Source organism: Antennarius striatus, chromosome 3 (genome assembly GCF_040054535.1).
Source record: "Antennarius striatus isolate MH-2024 chromosome 3, ASM4005453v1, whole genome shotgun sequence".
NCBI classification, from domain to species: domain Eukaryota; kingdom Metazoa; phylum Chordata; class Actinopteri; order Lophiiformes; family Antennariidae; genus Antennarius; species Antennarius striatus.
Window position 1 is genome coordinate 12,615,350 of NC_090778.1, and position 18,020 is coordinate 12,633,369.

Below are 18,020 nucleotides of genomic sequence, written 5' to 3' on the forward strand. Positions count from 1 at the left end.
AACAGTTCTGGTTCGCCCCGCAACAGGAACTGGATCTAGTTTAAAGATTGTCTAAACTGGGGGTTGGATTTTTGCCATTTTGCTTGTCTTTCTGCAAACTGTTTTTTCTTGGCGGCCACAAGAGCAGAGTTTGGAGGATTTTCGCACTGCGTCTTTATATGGCTATCTTCACCACACCTGTAACAGTAACCAGGCTTGAGTACCGAAGGCAGGGTCTTTGTTTGCTTACCAATCCTCTGATTCTCCTGCAGCATACCACCAGACATGGACTTGAAAGCAGCGGGATTAGTGAAACTTGACTGGCTGGCAGTAAGTGATGCAAGCTGTTTCTGGATGCCTGTCAGTTGCTGTGCGAGCCGCTGCGTGACTTTGGTGAAAGCAGCAATTTCTTTCTTCTCGGCACTATCTGTAGAGACATACTGCACATGGGCTGAAACTTTGGGTCTTGCTGAGCCAAGATGTTGCTTCATTCGGATAGCCTTTGCAGCTTCATGGTCTTCCTCAGTTCGTAGTCGTAGTAGAACTCTGCGAATGTTGGTGGATTATGTTTCCTTTGCTTCAGCTGTAATTCAGTAATCAGGGAGTTATCCCAACAACCTCGACAGAATTGGGTCAACAGGTGTCGTTCAATGTCTTTGTTTATTACTCCCCCACGCTTGACCACTGAGTTTAAAAGAACCTGAAGACGTTGAAGATAGGAGGAGGGTTTCTCCCCACCAATCTCAAAGATTTTGCGGGAGCACTGAAGGTCAGACACAGGATCTTTTAGTAATAGTTCTATGCTGGAATGCCATGTATCATAGTCTGATTCATTCGGAGGTCGCGGGGACCTCCCAGAAAAGGCTCAGATTCGGTGAGCTGAATAGTTACCTGTGCTTTCTTCATTCTTCACTATGTGCTCAACCACATAGGGTTGAATCTCAGGTGGGTTTAAATTGTGATGCGTCACAGCTGGCAGTCTTGGTGCATCCTGAACAGTGGGATCTGGTTCTACCTTTAACTGGGTTCCACTTGGGCTCGAGGGTGCAACAGCTGGATGGCCCACGTGAACAGCTGAGGGTCGTGCAGAAGGCAACCCAATACCAAGGGGAGTACTTGGCAGCTCTCTCTGCCTGTCCTCAAGGGTAACTTCAACATCTCCAGCAGTGGGGTGGAGCTCAGTTACAGTCTGGCCAAGCAGAGACATCACACCATTTAGTACCACAGCTAAATCTTGCCCCGTTAATTTGGCGACTTTTTGTAGTTCAACCAGGTAATTCTGAGTCTGCATTTTACCTACCTCGTCGGCAAAGACGGCAGATAAGTCCAAAATTTCATAGACGACCTTATCTCTTTTGCAAATGTAAGTATAAGGTAAAGGTTTGCACAGTGCAACTAACGGTGCGCCTGAACTGTACTCAACTACAATACTGACTCATGGAAAACTGACTCAGGCTCATCTATAATGTCTGCTTTAGAAATTGAACCGTACGTTTTCAAAAAGTCGACAACTTCATCATCGGTTTCAGTTTTTTTCTCATCCTGAATCAAACTGAATTGGGGATTTTAATGCCACGTTTCTCAAATGTTTCCATGTTTTAATGTACACCAAGAAAAAACCCCTCAAAAACAGCATTCAATAGCTCTATCTACTCCACTCATGGCTATCTCGCCACAAATTATGTAGCATATGTGTATATTAACAAATTAACAATATCAAATTGGGCTTGATCAGAAGATTCGGTTCGGCTCTAGGAGTGGAGAGAGGAAGAGACTGAGACAGTGGTTTGAACTTGGTACCATATATTTAAAAAAACAGAATAACAAGGAATGGCTATTCCCACAAAGAATAAAAAAACAAATGAAATTTATAACTTAAATTATCTTCAAGGAAAACAAAAAATCATTGCCGTCAAATGAATACATTTAATTAATACATTCCATTTAAAAGTATAATGAGCCCACTTAATTTGCACGTTGAGCACAACAAAAGTTCGGGTTGTCCACAACACGGGGTTGTTCCAACGTTGACTTGAGCAGGATTTCCAGAGGGATAATGTGCAAAGTGAGGGAAAGGAATGTGTGAATGTGAGTGTCTGGGACAGACCGCAAAATTCAGCTCACAAGGATTTTTTTTTGTCCAAGTTCTTACACGTTTCACGAACGTAGTCGCACTGTAGTTGGCTCTTACAAGTTGACATTCAGGCAATAAGTCGATAACGTTTCAAGTGTTGTCACAGTGAAATCAAAACTAAAATCACGGCCCCTCTCGCATCACCCGACTCACTTCCTGGGACGCCGTTTTATGGGCACCGATAGGCTGCATGGGGTCATGTGACGCCCCGACAGTCGCTAGGAGACGACTAGAAATGCCAAATGAATTGTTTCCTCACCTGGGTTACATTTGGTTCTTGAAAAAAAGTTTTCTTTCATTTACAATTCCTCTAGGTAATTACGTGTGGTGTTATGTTCTGGTATTGTTTTGGTTAATTTAGCAACAGCATTGTCGTTAATGATTTTGTTTTGCAGCTATATAAGAAGACCCCAGACCTAGTAGCACACACATTAAGCAGTTGAGTACCTGTTAAGTCTCAATGCATGAAAATGTTTAATCTCAAAATTTAGTATCAAAGTCTTTTGTGCAGTGGTGTCATAAATTAGTGAAAATACATTTTTGAAAATTGTATTTTTAGGGATCACCAGGAGTTTTTGGTGCAATAGAAATTCAGGGACCGAAAAGACCACATGGTTTAATGTTAAACCACAAGAATCATTAATCTCGCATTAAAAATAAGCATTATACGTTCAGATGTTTCAATGTGTCAGTTCTCTCCTTTCTCGAGGAATGGAGGGAAACTTTGGGTCCCGTTGGCATCATTGGCCCCAACGGTCATCCTGTATGTACCTCAACTCATCCCCTCTGTCAAGCTTTATGCAACATTTCTCTATTTTCTGGCATAGATGGAGTGATCCTCTGTGTCCTCTCTCCCCGTCAGGGACCCCAAGGGGACAAAGGAAGTCGGGGGGAAATGGTGCGTTGCAATGTTTTGATGAATCCTTTTCCATTTGTACTGTGAGCACAGGATAGGATAGTATAGAGACGACACACCACTCAACTTCCTTTGTCCTGGGCACTTTTTATTTTTTGTTGTACTCCACTGTTTGTTGTTAAACTCGGAATGACACTTAGCTGCTGTGGAATTCCTGTCAGGGTGTTAAATGCTAGCTGTATGCTCATCTAAAGCTTTTTAAGTGGTTTGCTGAGCGCTCACATACAGGCACAACTCACTCCTAATATACTAACATTCACATGTGAATGTAAGTGGCCTTACACAGAAGCAAGGGAGCTGTTCAATAAATACTCTATTTAATTGATAAAACAAACAGTCTTTCACTACTTTTTGTGATATCATCCCTCAATTTCCAAGTGTCCATATTAATGTATCTTTCCTCCTTAATGCATGGACCGAGGGTGAGTTCAATCATTATTCTCTGAATCACCAGCTTGTTACTGAAAGAGATTGGCTACATCTATAAAGGACATTTTTGAAATAATGTGAAGGTTAATGCTGCTTTATTTCAGGGCTCTCCTGGCGTTGGTGGACCTCGTGGACCACCTGGACCACCAGTAAGTGTATTTTCATGATAATTATTTTTACGGTAGTTTTGTTCAATATTAAGAGCCCAGACTTCCCTCTCCTTTAGCCACTTCATCCAGCTCCTCCGGGACAATCCCAAGGCGTTCTCAGGCCAGCCAGGACACATAGTCCCTCCAGCGTGTCCTGGGTCGTCCCCAGGGCCTCCTCCCGGTAGGACTAGCCCGGAACACCTCACCAGGGAGGCGTCCTGGAGGCATCCTAACCTAACTTTTTCCACCTTTTGATCACTGAGGCAGTGCAGCACATCACAGTTCTCTGCAATGACGTGTGGTGAGGTTCATGGCTGGTGAGGCAATGATCTCATCATAATTAGATTTACAAACATATGAACCTACAGTGCAGCTTATTCACCATTTATTATCAACAGCGAGTGGGTTATTTTTAAAGTCACAGAGCAGAATTATTAGAATTATTCATACATACAAACAGTAACAGACAAATAGCACATTTAGTTAAAAAATATGTTATGTTGTTACTACATGTTTGTTTATGTTACGTTTACTTATAAATTAAGTCCATGCACCGCTCCCTCTGAAAAAAAAGCAGCAAAAATTATATAGTAAGGCAAGGCGAGCGGAAAACAAATGAATGGCTGTAGTTTGCTGTCACTTCTTCTACGGCCGAGGAAGAAGACTCCTCGGCTGAATCCCTGGAATCACCAGCGCCCCCTACCAATGGGGCACAACATCATCGTGCCTCACCTAGTGCCTTGTCCCAGCAGTTTCAGGACTGCTCAATTCAAGAGAGATGTTACACTCATGCAGTTGTTGACAAAAAAACACTGTACATTATATACATTAGCTAAATTTTGGAAATTGAGTTCATAGAGCAAACGTGTTTGAACATTTTAATAGCGACATATAGAGAAATAGCATTACGGTCTCACTGTATAGCATACCAGCACAGCTAGTCGAGTCATTGCGCAATCCATGGTGAGGCTCGGCTGGCTGGTGACTCACTGACTGGTCTCTTCTCAGTATTTCAGAGGTAAATAAGAAAATTCAGAAATTTTGAGTAAAAATGACCAAAAATTGGTGATGTAGAATAGAAAATAAATGTATAATAAGCATCACTGGATAAATATAACCATTTAATTTATTTCTCACATTTTTCTCATTATGGCAGGTGAGGCACGGCCTCACCTGCCTCCCCTGACCGCACGTCACTGGTTCTCTTTCTCAATATACCCGTGTGGGCAGAAAGGACCCTCTCTAGAGTCTCCACCCAGGGCTGTGAGCTTCGAAGACTGGACAGGGGAGAGGATTCATGCAGGCAACCTCCTGGAGCCTCTCATACCCAGTTACAACTGCTGGGTATGAACTATTACTCATCGGGTGTGAATGCAAAGAAAGTGTTCTGTATACAATTCCATACAAAACTCATCCTCTTGTCCTATGGGGCGGCAGTGGCTCAGCGGTAGAGCAGACGTCTTGAAGACGGATCGCCTAGCCATCGGTGGCTCGAATCCCGCTCCCACCAGGACATCCCCTGGAGTGTGAGCTGAAGGTGGGAGCTCACTTCCCAGCCACTGCCGAGGCACCCCTGAGCAAGGCGCCGTCCCCCCTACAAGCTGCTTGTTTGGTCGCGACCCCCGTGCGTGACCCGTCACTCTGCCTCCCCCTACTGTTTCCTGTGTAATGTGTTGTTACTAACTGCATGCCTACAGGCCCCTAGTATGTTGTGTTCAGGGGCCCGTATTCAACTATGTGCATGACTAACCCAAAAATGTAACCACATGCAAAAGAGTGTATAGAGTGTAAAGATATGCACGACCTTACATTTACAGTATTTGGTCTGTAGAGATTATTTACACAGGAAGAATCGAGTCGGAAGAGTGTGAAGAAAAATTACATATTTCATGTTAATTTCAATTCTTGATAAATGACATGCAATTTTCAGATTCTTAAAAAAATAAAATAATGGGCTCTCCAGTTCATGGAGCAGTACGCATTAAGTTTAATTCGGAACTTAATGGTTGTGTGGGGAATGTGTTGTATAGAAGTATTTCAGTTTGTCAGATATGTTGCAAAAATGAAATGTGATAGATTGATGAATTCCATTCCATTCATTCTAATATCCTCCTCCTATATCCATGGTGAGAAAATAAATGTCTGAATCATTTTATGAGTAGCATTCAGTTTTTTTCTCTTTTTTTTCTGTAGCAGAGTGAGAAATTAAAATGAATTTATACGGGTAAAAAACTGTTCTTGAAGACACAACTTGTGATTCCTCCCTGGTCAGTGTTTGTGGTGATGTGGAGAATAAACACACAAATAATTTAATAATTTCTGAGGGTGAAATCCCTTTATTCTTAGACTACTGTATTTTAGTGTACATGATTTTATATTGGGCACATGGCATGCCGGCCCCCATCAATGGACAGATTGACTCCAGTAATAAAGCTGGCTGCATCGGATGCCAGAAAGGCGATGCTCTGGGCCACCTCATCCACCTCCCCTGGTCGACCGAGGGCATGTGTCTGCTTACAGTGGACAAGATACTGGCAGGAAAAGAATACGACACAAAAAATATAGTTCTCACTTGCCTTCATTCAATGGTTCACACACTCAGACTGTGATGCACTATAGCTTGATGATATAGGCCACTGTAGCTGTATGGTATAACTGAAATGTAGAATCTAATATACTACAGGTAGTGTCATACAGATCAGAATACATCACAATTTTACACATTTTCAGGCCTGTATCTTAGTACATTTAATTAAGTAAAATAGAACTTAGTATTACTTCTATATTAATACTTAGTATACGATTTTTGTAGGACAAAAAAAAATCAATCAAAATTGAATATAAAAAAGGTAAATAGAAAACATGATTCTTGTGTAAGATGGAAAAGGGGTTCATGATGTTTGAGTCTATTCAGTACTTCCCATAGAATAACTTTTCCACATAGCACTTCTGCCTGTGTTACTGTCTCTTGTGTCTGCTAGGTTGACTTTGTCAGTAGTGTATTTTAAAAAGTAACCCGAAAAAACTTTGTATTTTAAACCTGTTTCACCCTGACTCTACATTCACAACAGCAGGTGAACTGTGTGTGGCGAAAGCTTAAAGAAAGCCACGTTTAGTTGATCCTGAGTAGATGACACCCAGGATCCAGGCACACTTAGAATCTTTTAAGTATGTTTCCAGTGAAATGGAGATATGGCATTGCAATCAGCATGTTGTCTTATTTCTGCATTAAGCACAACCATAGATGGCAGATTATTAGAAGTTTAAATGTGAAAGTGAAAGTGTCAGGTGTGATGTGTGATAGAAGAGTTTCAGCTAAAATGAAAGGAAAGGTGTACAAAACTGTGGTGAGACCAGCAATGTTGTTTGGTCTAGAGACAGTGTCACTGAGGAAAAGACAGGAGACAGAGCTGGAGGTATCAGAGATGAAGATGCTGAGGTTCTCTCTGGGAGTGACCAGGAAGGATAGGATCAGGAATGAGTACATCAGAGGGACAGCACATGTTAGAGGTTTTGGAGATAAAGTCAGAGAGGCCAGACTGAGATGGTTTGGACAGGTCCAGAGGAGAGATAGTGAATATATTGGTAGAAGGATTCTGAGTTTTGAACTGCCAGGCAGGAGGCCTAGAGGAAGACCAAAGAGGAGGTTTACAGATGTAATGAGGGAGGACATGAAGGTAGTTGGTGTGAGAGAAGAGGATGCAAAGGACAGGGTTGGATGGAGGCAACTGATTCGACGTGGTGACCCCTGAAGAGAAAAGCCGAAAGGAAAAGAAGAAAAAAAGAAATGTGAAAGCGATACCTTGGCGTACTGCTCATCATCTTGTCCTGCTCTCTTGTGGAGCTTTGTCACAATCACACCTGGGCTGAGGAGAGGCGGCAGGAACAAGGATAGAATTAATTTTATGACACAAATGATCAGTTGTGAAAAAAAAAATTCACACCAGCAACAAAAGAACCCAAACTAATATATTTTATATTGACTATGAATGCATTAAAAAAATTAGTGCGGTCAGCTACTGAAGATAAGACTTCTTATTAAAACACTTACCAGACAGAGTTCACTCTGACTTGCTTACTTGCCAGTTCTGAAATGGAAAAGTCATGTTATTTATATTATTTTTATGTTACTTATAATGCTAATCATACATTTCAGACACATGCCCACTATGAGGAGAAACTCACCAAGTGCAACGCAGCGTGTGAACTGATCAATGGCAGACTTGGACATGCAATAGGCCAGCATATTTGAGAACTATGGAAACAAAGCAGTGCATCATAATTCCTAAAATTATGTAGTACAGAATTTGTGTTCAGCTTCATTATACCCACGGATCTCTGTCCAGTGATGCTGGAAACATTGACTATAGATCCTTTAGTCTTGATCAAATGGGGCACGCAGAGATGAGTCAGGTGATACACAGATCTATGAGAGAGAAACAAACAAACAAACAAACAGAATAATATTTTATGTATCCCTAATAAAATTTGGAGAATCTGCCATTCTTACAGAAACAAGCTTTAAAGACATAGAAGTAGTAGTAAAACCATAGCAGCTAAATAGAGCAACATAATATAATAATAATATAAAAAAATAATATTAAATTAATAAATACTTTCAGTAATCACTTCTGAACTACCTCGACTTCCTTCACAAAATATGAGACACACTACTTAAAATAACTAGAAAAACAATCAACAGTGAATATCAAGTGTGGACACAAGCGTTTCTGGTTTGGCATCATGTCCCCTCACATTAACCAATAGACACATGATGAGAACACACAGGAGCAATCCTACCTGACATTGGTATTCATGGTCTTGTCATACTGAGCAAGGTCTGTTGTCTCAATAGAACCCACGGTCAGGGTACCAGCACAGTTGACCAAGACATCCAGTCGGCCATAGTGAGCGATTGTTTGTTCCACGGTCTTCTTCACAGTCTCCTCGTCATTGAGGTTTCCAGAAACGAGCAAAGGCTGGACAAAATCGAAATCCTTCATTAGGTTCTGACAAGTTACAAGGCTTTAGCAATTCTTTCACAGCCATAACCTTTAGATGATAAAGTACGAATGCATGCTTTTAAATGTACTTGTATATGTTAACAAATAAAGTTACAGAAGCAAAAGTATTCAAGCCCAGTTATATTTTAGGTTTATGAGCAAAATGAAATATTTTAATAACCCATATGACACAACAACTCCCGAGAGCTGCCACCTTATCGTGGTGGGGGAGTTTGAGAGCCCGAATGATCCCAGGAGCTATGTTGTCAGGGGCTTTATGCTCCCGCAAGCGTCTCCATTTGCAAACAGGTCCTGGGTGACGGGCCAGATGAAGAGCAGTACTAAAACCCCTATGGCAAGAAAAACATCAAGGACCATGACGTCGCCCGGTATAGTGTAACCAGGGCCCCACCCTGGAGCCAGGCCCAGGACTGGGGCTCGTATATGAGCGCCTGGTGGCCGGGCCTCTGCCCACGGGACCCGGCCGGGCTCAGCCTGGAAGGACAACGCGTGCCAAACCTCCAGTGGACTCACCACCCGCCGAAGAATCCGTAGGGGACGGGTGCAGTGTGAATTGGGTGGCAATCGTCAGAATGGGGCTCGACGACCCAATCCCCAGATAAGAGTCTACTTGTAGGGACATGGAATGTCAACTCACTGGGGGGAAAGGAGCCAGAGCTTGTGAGGGAGGTTGAGATATAGTCAGCTCACCTCCACCCACAGCTTGGACTCTGACACCCAGACACTTGAGAGGGGCTTGACTCTCCACTTTTCTGGTGTTGCCAAAGGTGAGGGACGGGCTGGTGTGGGCTTGCTTATAGCCCCAGAGGTGGCTTGGGCATCGGTTCCAGATGGTTCCTGGACGCCTCCCTGTGGAGGTGTTCCGGGCATGTCCTGCCGAGAGGAGACCTCGGGGAAGACCTAGGGCATGCTGGAGGGACTATGTTTCTTGGCTGGTCTGGGAACGCTTCGGGATCCCCCCAGAGGAGCTGGAAGAGGTGTCTGGGGAAAGGGAACTTTGGGCATCCCTCCTGAGACTGTTGCCCCCGCGACCCGGCCCCAGATAAGCAGTTGAAGATGGATGGATGGACCTAATACACATATTTTTGCATGAAATTGTAAGACAGGGTCAGAAACTGACACTTGATCTACACCTACATGTGTTTACATGTATTTACATTTATTTATTTACAAGTATAAGTCCATGTCAATTGGAAAAACCTAATTTAATTGATGTAGTTAACGGAACGAGAACGTCAGCATAAGGGTCACCTCTGCAGCTCCACAGTCGGTGCACTGTTTGGACACTTTGTTGAGGTTTTTCATGTCACGGCCATTCAGAGCCAACAAGGCTCCCAGTTTGGCAAATAGGATGCTGGTACCGGCTCCGATACCCGAACTGGCCCCGGTAATCAAAGCGACTTTTCCCCTCAGGGAGGACACCTAGAAAATAAACACTCAGTTTATCAAAAGATTATCAAATACTGTGTTCATTATTATTTAGAACAGCAAACTTGCCTTAAAAGCATCATCTGATGACATTCTGCCCTCAATGTATGGTTGACCAGTGATGACGTAGCGACGTGTTTCATACTTCTGCATATGAAGTTCATTTAACAGGAAGAGTGCTCTTTGTAGACCCCAACGAAATCCTCTGTATGTCGCTTTGGAATGATATGATGATTATGTAAATTAGCTGGCACAAAATGATTACATTTATGCAGCAATAACAACAACAACAACAACAACAACAACAACAAAAGTGTCAGTTTTAGTGAACGTTTTTCTTGTTTGGTGTTTCTGGACATTTTAAAACAGCTTATCGAGGACTCCCATTTCATTAAAATTATTAAGATATTGTGAAAAACATGAACAAATTGTAAATCACATCACTCTTCTTCAAACATTTTTCTAATATAAAGTTCTTAAGTTATACTTTATAGGTGAAATTTCATAATTTGGAAAAATTTTTAATGTCAATTTAAGTCTAACAAATTGCTTATCTTTATTGGAATTTTTGCTGAAGTTTCTACCGAATATGACCTGAAAGGTTAGCTCTTTTAGACTCAATGGAAGGTTTATCATGAGCACTGAAATATCCTGCTATGTAGGCCCAACCAAACCAAACCTTGAGTATGCCACTGTGAGTATGTTCAGACTTTCAGCCCTTAACACACCTTCACAAAAATGGAACACTAAGCAAGTCCCGGCCAGTCAAGTCATCATGTACAATGATACATGACAAAACCCATACAGGCCTGATGGCACATCTTAATAGAATATCCTCTATTCACCAAAAGTGGAAGAGGTATGGGAGCAAACAGTTTGTTGCTGTGAGGAAGTGAGGATGAATGCTATACCCTGTAAGCATCCAGTGAGTACAGCTTTACAAGTACAAACAGGCAGGGGAGAAATAGAAAACACAATTGTAAAAAAAACAAAAACAAAACGAACTCAAAGAACTAACAGTACAGATTTGGACATAGATACAGCCACATCATGTAAATGAGAATTACATTTTCCCCTTTATTTTCCTCTAAATGTAACTACTATAATGCAAAATTTATTACCTTCAGTGTTATCAGTATATTACAGAATATATATATATATATATATATATATATATATATATATATATATATATATATATATATATATATATATGGCCCTGTAGTACTTGGTCTGTGTAGAAAATTTAAATGCTCAAAATCTTTATCTTCCAGGGGTCTGACAATTTTTTTTCCTTCCCAGTAAAGTGAGAAAATAAAATGCATTTAGACTGCCTGCCTGTAGCAGTGTGTTTTAGTTTCCTGGTAGAGGGACGGGCCAGAAAAGAAGCCAATTACATTTTGATGTGTATCAGAATCAGGGGATACATCCAGGAATTTTCTGCCAAGGTATTTGCTTGACAGATTGCCATCCGACTTATGAAATGATCATTTGGTCACAGCTCCACTCTCTTCTGCTCATATTCAAGTACCACTCATAATCTTTACCCCTCTTTTCACAACCAGCAATGACAATACATTACAAGGGAAGCACTGTTGATATAGATAAAATATCTTTAGATAACAGGCAGAGTAGACGGGTGAACCCTCTATATGATGTCAGGCAGTGACACCTTTCACACCTGCTGACAAGGAAGTGCAGGCAGTAAAATAATTCAAAGTAAGTGAACATTGTTTTCCAAATGTATGAACAAGACATGGCATGGGCTGTCTCACCCACCTCACACACACACACACACACACACACACACACACACACACACACACACACACACACACACACACACACACACACACACACACACACACACACACACACACACACACACACACACACACACACACACACACACACACACACACACACACACACAGCGACAGAAAGAGAGATTTAATTATAACAACACATTTATTCATGAAAGTCAAATTACAAAATAATCACGATGACACAAAATCCACAAGAGACTCACGTAAAGAGGATTTTCAATAACACTGTGCATTTTCTGAACAAATAAACATCTAACCTTTTCACATTTATCAAACAAAAAAAACCAGACAAAATTAAGAAAATAAAAAAACAAAAAACAATTATGCGTTCTCCACAATCACCTCTTCTACAATCATGTCTTTTACTTTTTTCCTTAGTTTTTTCAATATATAAAACTGTTGGTCTGTAAAATCTGACTCACCACTTCTTGTTTTACTTTTCATATAAAAATTTACACTATCCAGAAACATGTTGAGGTCAGGAGAAAGTTTTCCTACTTTTGCCCACAAATCTTTTATGTCTTGCAGAATTTTTTTTGTCTTTTGCGAACCATATTTTTCTGTTACGGCATCTTTCAGACTGTTGTCATTTTTGTTCACAGAGCTACTTGTATCAGGAGGTGTCTCAGGTGTTTCTTTAGCAATTTTCTTTGCTTTATTCAGTCTTGTGTTAGTGTTTTCCCTTTTAAGAGCTATCTTCAATAATTCCTCATTTATCACAATATCATCATCCTCCTCGTCCTTCTCCAGCAGAGATTCTACCACCCTGGCGGCTGTCTCTCTGGCCCCCTCAGCCTTCACCAAATCACTCTGTCCTTCCTTTGTGCTGTTATCCATGTCCTGCGTGCTATTCTGTAGCTCTGGGTTGGCGGCTGGCGACTGTTTAACCATCCTGGCGGGTGTATCTCCGGCCCCCTCAACCTCTGTGTTATTCTGTTGTTCCGGGTTGATGGCCGGTGAAGGTTTAACCTTTGAGCCGTCACCTGTGACCTCTGGGTTGATGCCCGGTGATTCCGTGATGGGTGGAGCTGGAAACTCACAAGGCTGCGATTGTGAAATGAGGACCGCAGTACTGGAAGACACCAGAGGGATTGTGGCCCCCGGTTGTTTAACCTTTGCATTGTCACCTGTATCCTTCATGTTATTCTGTGGTTCTGGGTTGGCAATTGGTGACCTAGTGAGTAAAGGCGTTGGAAACTCACAAGGCGGCAGCACCGGATGCCGCCCGTACCCCCACAGGCGCAGCCGCCTGCCCCGTGGAAACCATCAGCCAGCGCTCATCCTCTCCCTTTGGACAGTTACACATGAGATGTCCCTCCCATCCGCACTTCAGACATGTCATACCCTCACTGGTGATATAAACCGTGTAGTCATAGTTATCAATTTTAAACCTAAGCGTCAAATTCAGGTCTTCATCAGACCGATTAGGGATCATCGTAATTTGTCTCCGGAAGACGTAACATGCCTGAGTGGTATTTCCGACCGAGAACATATTGATAGGACCCAGGAGCCGACCATGTCGCGACAGGCCCTTCTCCAGGAGCTCGTCTCTGAGGTATGGCGGTGCGTTTGATATGATCACCGTTTTAATCGGGCTTGCCAGGTGGAGGATGTGGATGAAGGTATTCATAATCACCACCCCCCTCACAATCACCTGGTGCACCTTTTCAATTTTGTCAAGAAAAATTACCACTGCTTTGTTCATTCAGGAGGATGTTTAACGCTGTCGAAACCGACCTGCTGTTCCACCACTAATAACAGCTCCACCACCAAGCAGTTGTGGTGGGGTGTTAACTTTATCCCATGCTGCCGTGTGAAGTTCGCCAGAGCTGCTTTCTCCTCTGCGATAACGCATCTCGGGGCTACAACAGTGCCTCCTAAATCTCCACAAAAGTCTCACAAACAACGCAACTTCGAGGTAACCGTCACTAAGTGAAAGTGAAGAAGCACGTATACAAAAAAAGCAAAATATGATCGAGTGAATATGTACTTGGACGCCACACTCCCATCTATTTCTTTCACAAACTCCCAAAACGTGACCATGGTTAAATTTTGGTACACAAAAACTTTCAGAAATTCATAAAAAAGTAAGAAATAGAGTGAATAAATGTGCAGAGACACTAACACACGCCTTCCTCTTCTCAGAGAGAGAGAGAGCAGCAAGTTTGACACTAAGACAGGTTTTGATCGAAGTAAGAGGGACTACTGGGCCATGTGCATCTATGCTGCTAATTAAAATGAGACACTTTATCACAGTGCTAACCTGGGAAATAATGCTGGTAAGGCAGGATATACAGCTAAAATTTCATATTATGACCTTGATAAAAATCATCTTAAAGCTCGCTCACCTCACACTTCCTGCAACCAAATATGATACTACTAATACATACTGACAAAACAAGACTGCATTTCCTCAAATCTAATTAAGGTTCTTTTAATGGTTGAAAATCATGGGTCTACAGTATTTGTCCACACCAAGAAATAAACATGACACATTACTTTTTGTGTGGCTGTTAGTTTGTTATAGATTTGAACAAGTAAAACAAGTGTAAAAAATACCCAGAAGCAACACTAAACCACACACCACAATGTTAACTTTAAAGCTGTATTTCTGCTGCATTTCTTATTTTGTAATTAGTAAAAGCTTTCAAATTGAGTTTCCACATACACTGCAGGCACATCTTGTACTTCATCTGACTTCATCTGCATTTACTCAAAACATCATTGTAGTATCATTACATTTGAAGTAGCAACCGTCAAATATGTCCATATATGTGGACAAAAATAGTTTAAATAATGATAAAACCAGGGACCTATTCCATGAAGCAATTATATCAAATAATCCAGGTTTATTCTGGTTCGACTGTCTTATTTTCACCTACTTCAGTTCAATAAGGCACATTCAAAATAGTGTGGGATCAGTTACAATGGAAACACATCAAAAACTAGCCTGGTCAGATGCAGGAGAATTATCAGGCTGAGCCCAAGTTCTAGTTCAACTCGAGTTCCCAAACACTGACCAGTGACAACAGAGATGAATATTACTTTTACTTTACTTGACTTCAATGAGTACAACCAGTCCACAACCATTTAAAAAAAAAAAATGAAATGGAAGTATACCATTATAAAAAAAGAACCAATGCAGTCACAGACTGCAACATCCCGTGACACCTCTGAACCCAAAATTTTATCCTAACCTACTTGCATAGAACAAAGATGAAAGCTAGTGTTCTGACCAACTGTCATTGATCAAAGCACTGGCTTTGGTCTACGGTCTTACTCACACTGGCCTTCTCCCTCATTTTTCTATCTTATCCAGTTACTGAGTGTGCAAAAGTTGAAAATTGAGCTTGACCTGGTTTTGTCAAGGTCAAGGTCATCACCTCATTTTCATCCCCTTTGCTGCCCGAGTAATGTGCTTTTTGTTTCATCTTTCTATCTGCAACGGTTGCGAAGATATTTGGTGGACGTACAAACGGACAGACAGATGAACACACCGACACTGACAATTACAATACATCACTGCTTTGAAGCGGGATGTAATTAAAACATATAGACTTACGCATGTATAGTTATATGATTTTAAACAATTAACTTTTAGGACATAAACTATCAAGTTTTCATACATATTAGCTATCTTAATATTTAACCAGTACAAGTGCAAAAGTGATAATTTATTGTCACAAGCCGGTGAGTCACTATACATAGAAATAATGTTTCAATATTGAGCAGAATTCCAAGATTAAGATAATTAGAATAAAGAGATATAACATAACATACTCATGTTCAGATGATTTTCCTCTGTTATCCACAGAAGAGTAAGAGAGGAGCTGCAGAGAGAGGAGCCAAGTAGTAAAGAGCTGCAGGATTGATATGAAGCTGCACCACTTCTGTAAACAGGAACACATTATTAAAGCAGACATCATGTGACCCTTTACATTTGAGTTCCTGTTTGCATTTTAAATAGTCTTTCTCACTGTGTTTGTGGTAGCTGTATTACATCTGTTCGGTGTCAGGGTGTTTCAATTTTTCCTATTATTCATCAATTTGATTGTAATAAACATCGCTGCTTATCCTAAACTACAGCTGTTTGCTCCACTTGATATGATCCATGTTTGACCTCTGAGGCTGCTTAAAGATAACATTCAGATCTAATGAGCAAACTGAATTAGGCTCATTCATATCTGGCTTTGGAATTAATGACCTTTTCTGGGTGTCCTTTGAGAAACAGGCATCTGACCACATTAGCTGCAAAGATTTCAACTGACAGACTATTTACAACTGCCATTAAAGACAGGAAAAACAATATGTACAGCATTGTTATACAAATATGTATTTTGAACCACATTGTTACTGCAAAGAGTTGACCAATATAGAAACCCACAGTCACATTCACAGTAATACATAACTAGAAACTACAAAGCAGTTCCCCCTTCAATTTGATTTAGAAGCACATTCTGGCACAACTACCTGCACAGGAAAACATGTGACAAATGGCATTTAAATTCTCGACAAGATTATGGAGGTATTAAAGAGAAAGTTTGTTCAAAAATATTTTATATTTTTATTTTACACAGTCATGGGTTAGGGTTATGTTCTTTGTTGTACAGAGGCTGTCACTCTTATTTGTTGCCTCTGACAAGTTATTCACATAAACTGTATCAAGTGACTTTTTGGAAATATCAAGATGACTTCTGTGTTAAAATAGCTGCACATTAAAAGACAATACAGTAGTTATCTATACAGCAAAGGGGTTAGCATGAATGGTCACATCTTTTATCCGGGATTCAGTCAGTGGCCGGAATGTTTTTTCATTGACGGGCAGTTTTTCCAGTTCATCCAATGTTTCCAGGCCGTCTATAACCCTACAAAAAACAACAACAGAAAATAAAGTGAGCAAATGCAATTAAGTAATCTGTGATTACAGAGCACATTCTCCACTGTCATTTGTAGAGACAAATGGCTTTAGGTGCTATTCTTTTTATTTCTATCATTATTCCAACCAAACACCCATTTGTCTGTAAATGTTGCATACTTTCCAAACACTGTGTACTTCATGTCCAGGTGGGGCTGTTTGGCATATGTGATGAAAAATTGGGAGCCATTAGTGTTGGGACCATTGTTTGCCATTGAGACCACACCTCTGACATTATGCTGGAAGAAATGAAAACAGTGGCAATATTAGATCATGACATGATGCCATAGTAGGTGAAACATCATTCATAATACAACGTTGGTATGTCCTCACTTTAAGGTGCTCACTGTACTCATCTTCAAATTTACGGCCCCATATACCTGCTCCTCCTTTGCCTGTGCCTGAAAGATTTGATAGAAATATAGAGGACTAGGGAAGCTACAGTGAGGAAAGACTGAAATATTTTAAAACATTTATGTTGAGAAGCATCAGAAGAAACAACTCCCATACCTGTAGGATCTCCAGTTTGAACCATGAACCCTTTAATATTTCGGTGAAAGATGCAGCCATTATAGTATCCACTGGCACACAAAGCGAGGAAGTTCTAAAAAGCGGAAAAATACGTTTGGGTATACCTTGTTTTGGAACAATACAAACATATATCTTCCAAAAATACAGCGGCATTATTTTCTCAAGCCAAACGTGTCAAACTTTATCGTGCTTGTCGTATACTTGCGATGTAACATCGAAGTAGCACCTTAGCTTAGCGGATCGTGGTTGACTCACCTCACATGCTTTCGGGGTACGCTCACAAAACAATTCAATTTTAATTTCTCCAAGTTCCGTGTGAAGGGTAACAGCCTGCAAGTTTTACAAAGAACAGACATAAATGATGTTTCTTTTGAAATCCAGTTCATTATGGTTTGCCACTTAGCTCAGCTGTAACTCGAAAGGCAAAATTACGAATTAAGTCTTTCTAGTGTTTATAACATAGTCACGTTAAATATTATTACTATTTAATACTAATATAACATTTTCAAAAAATGTTTATTTTTTTTATATGCTTAGAGCACATCTAAGTTCATATTTACCATTTTGAACGTCGCTCCTGCGAAATGGTGTCAAAGAAACATGTTCGACTCGAAACACTTGCCACAGGGCAAACGGTTCCGCTTACGTTTGCATTAATTTTGTAAACGGCATGTAGCATAAGTAGAGTG

The 18,020-nt window shown here is 40.9% G+C and overlaps 2 protein-coding genes across 3 annotated transcripts; both read right to left on the reverse strand.

The window, feature by feature from the left end:
• Positions 1-5,973: 5,973 nt before the first annotated feature.
• On the reverse strand, positions 5,974-13,515 carry LOC137592175 (uncharacterized). The gene is made up of 9 exons (XM_068310126.1): positions 13,088-13,515; positions 12,606-12,957; positions 9,883-10,053; positions 8,408-8,586; positions 7,940-8,033; positions 7,793-7,862; positions 7,659-7,695; positions 7,410-7,473; positions 5,974-6,138 (listed from the first exon to the last, which is right to left on the reverse strand). The coding sequence occupies exons 1-9, from the start codon at positions 13,513-13,515 to the stop codon at positions 5,980-5,982; spliced, it is 1,554 nt and encodes a 517-aa protein (XP_068166227.1). The 3' UTR covers positions 5,974-5,979.
• Positions 10,144-17,952, reverse strand: ppil3 (peptidylprolyl isomerase (cyclophilin)-like 3). 2 transcript variants are annotated; one of them, XR_011035012.1, is made up of 7 exons: positions 17,892-17,952; positions 17,587-17,661; positions 17,311-17,404; positions 17,134-17,201; positions 16,921-17,039; positions 15,666-16,750; positions 10,144-10,274 (listed from the first exon to the last, which is right to left on the reverse strand). XR_011035012.1 is itself a non-coding variant. In XM_068310483.1 (6 exons), exons 1-6 carry the CDS (start codon positions 17,892-17,894, stop codon positions 16,624-16,626), a joined length of 486 nt encoding a protein of 161 aa, XP_068166584.1. In that variant the 5' UTR covers positions 17,895-17,952; the 3' UTR covers positions 14,304-16,623. The 2 variants fall into 2 exon arrangements, 1 of the variants encoding a protein (XP_068166584.1); XM_068310483.1 differs by lacking the exon at positions 10,144-10,274 and having other exon boundaries at positions 14,304-16,750.
• Between the last annotated feature and the right edge of the window lie 68 nt (positions 17,953-18,020).

What these genes read in the sequence shown, in the direction of transcription:
- LOC137592175 (XM_068310126.1), bottom strand. Translation starts at nt 13,515, where the DNA reads ATGAATACCTTCATCCACATCCTCCACCTGGCAAGCCCGATTAAAACG. An exon ending in CCGACTGTGGAGCTGCAGAG is followed by an intron (nt 8,587 to 9,882) that starts GTGACCCTTATG and finishes GATTTTGTCCAG; the next exon opens with CCTTTGCTCGTTTCTGGAAA. An exon ending in CACACGCTGCGTTGCACTTG is followed by an intron (nt 7,696 to 7,792) that starts GTGAGTTTCTCC and finishes TTTCCATTTCAG; the next exon opens with AACTGGCAAGTAAGCAAGTC.
- ppil3 (XM_068310483.1), bottom strand. An exon ending in TCAAACTGGAGATCCTACAG is followed by an intron (nt 17,202 to 17,310) that starts GTATGGGAGTTG and finishes CAAATCTTTCAG; the next exon opens with GCACAGGCAAAGGAGGAGCA. An exon ending in AGTACAGTGAGCACCTTAAA is followed by an intron (nt 17,040 to 17,133) that starts GTGAGGACATAC and finishes CATTTCTTCCAG; the next exon opens with CATAATGTCAGAGGTGTGGT.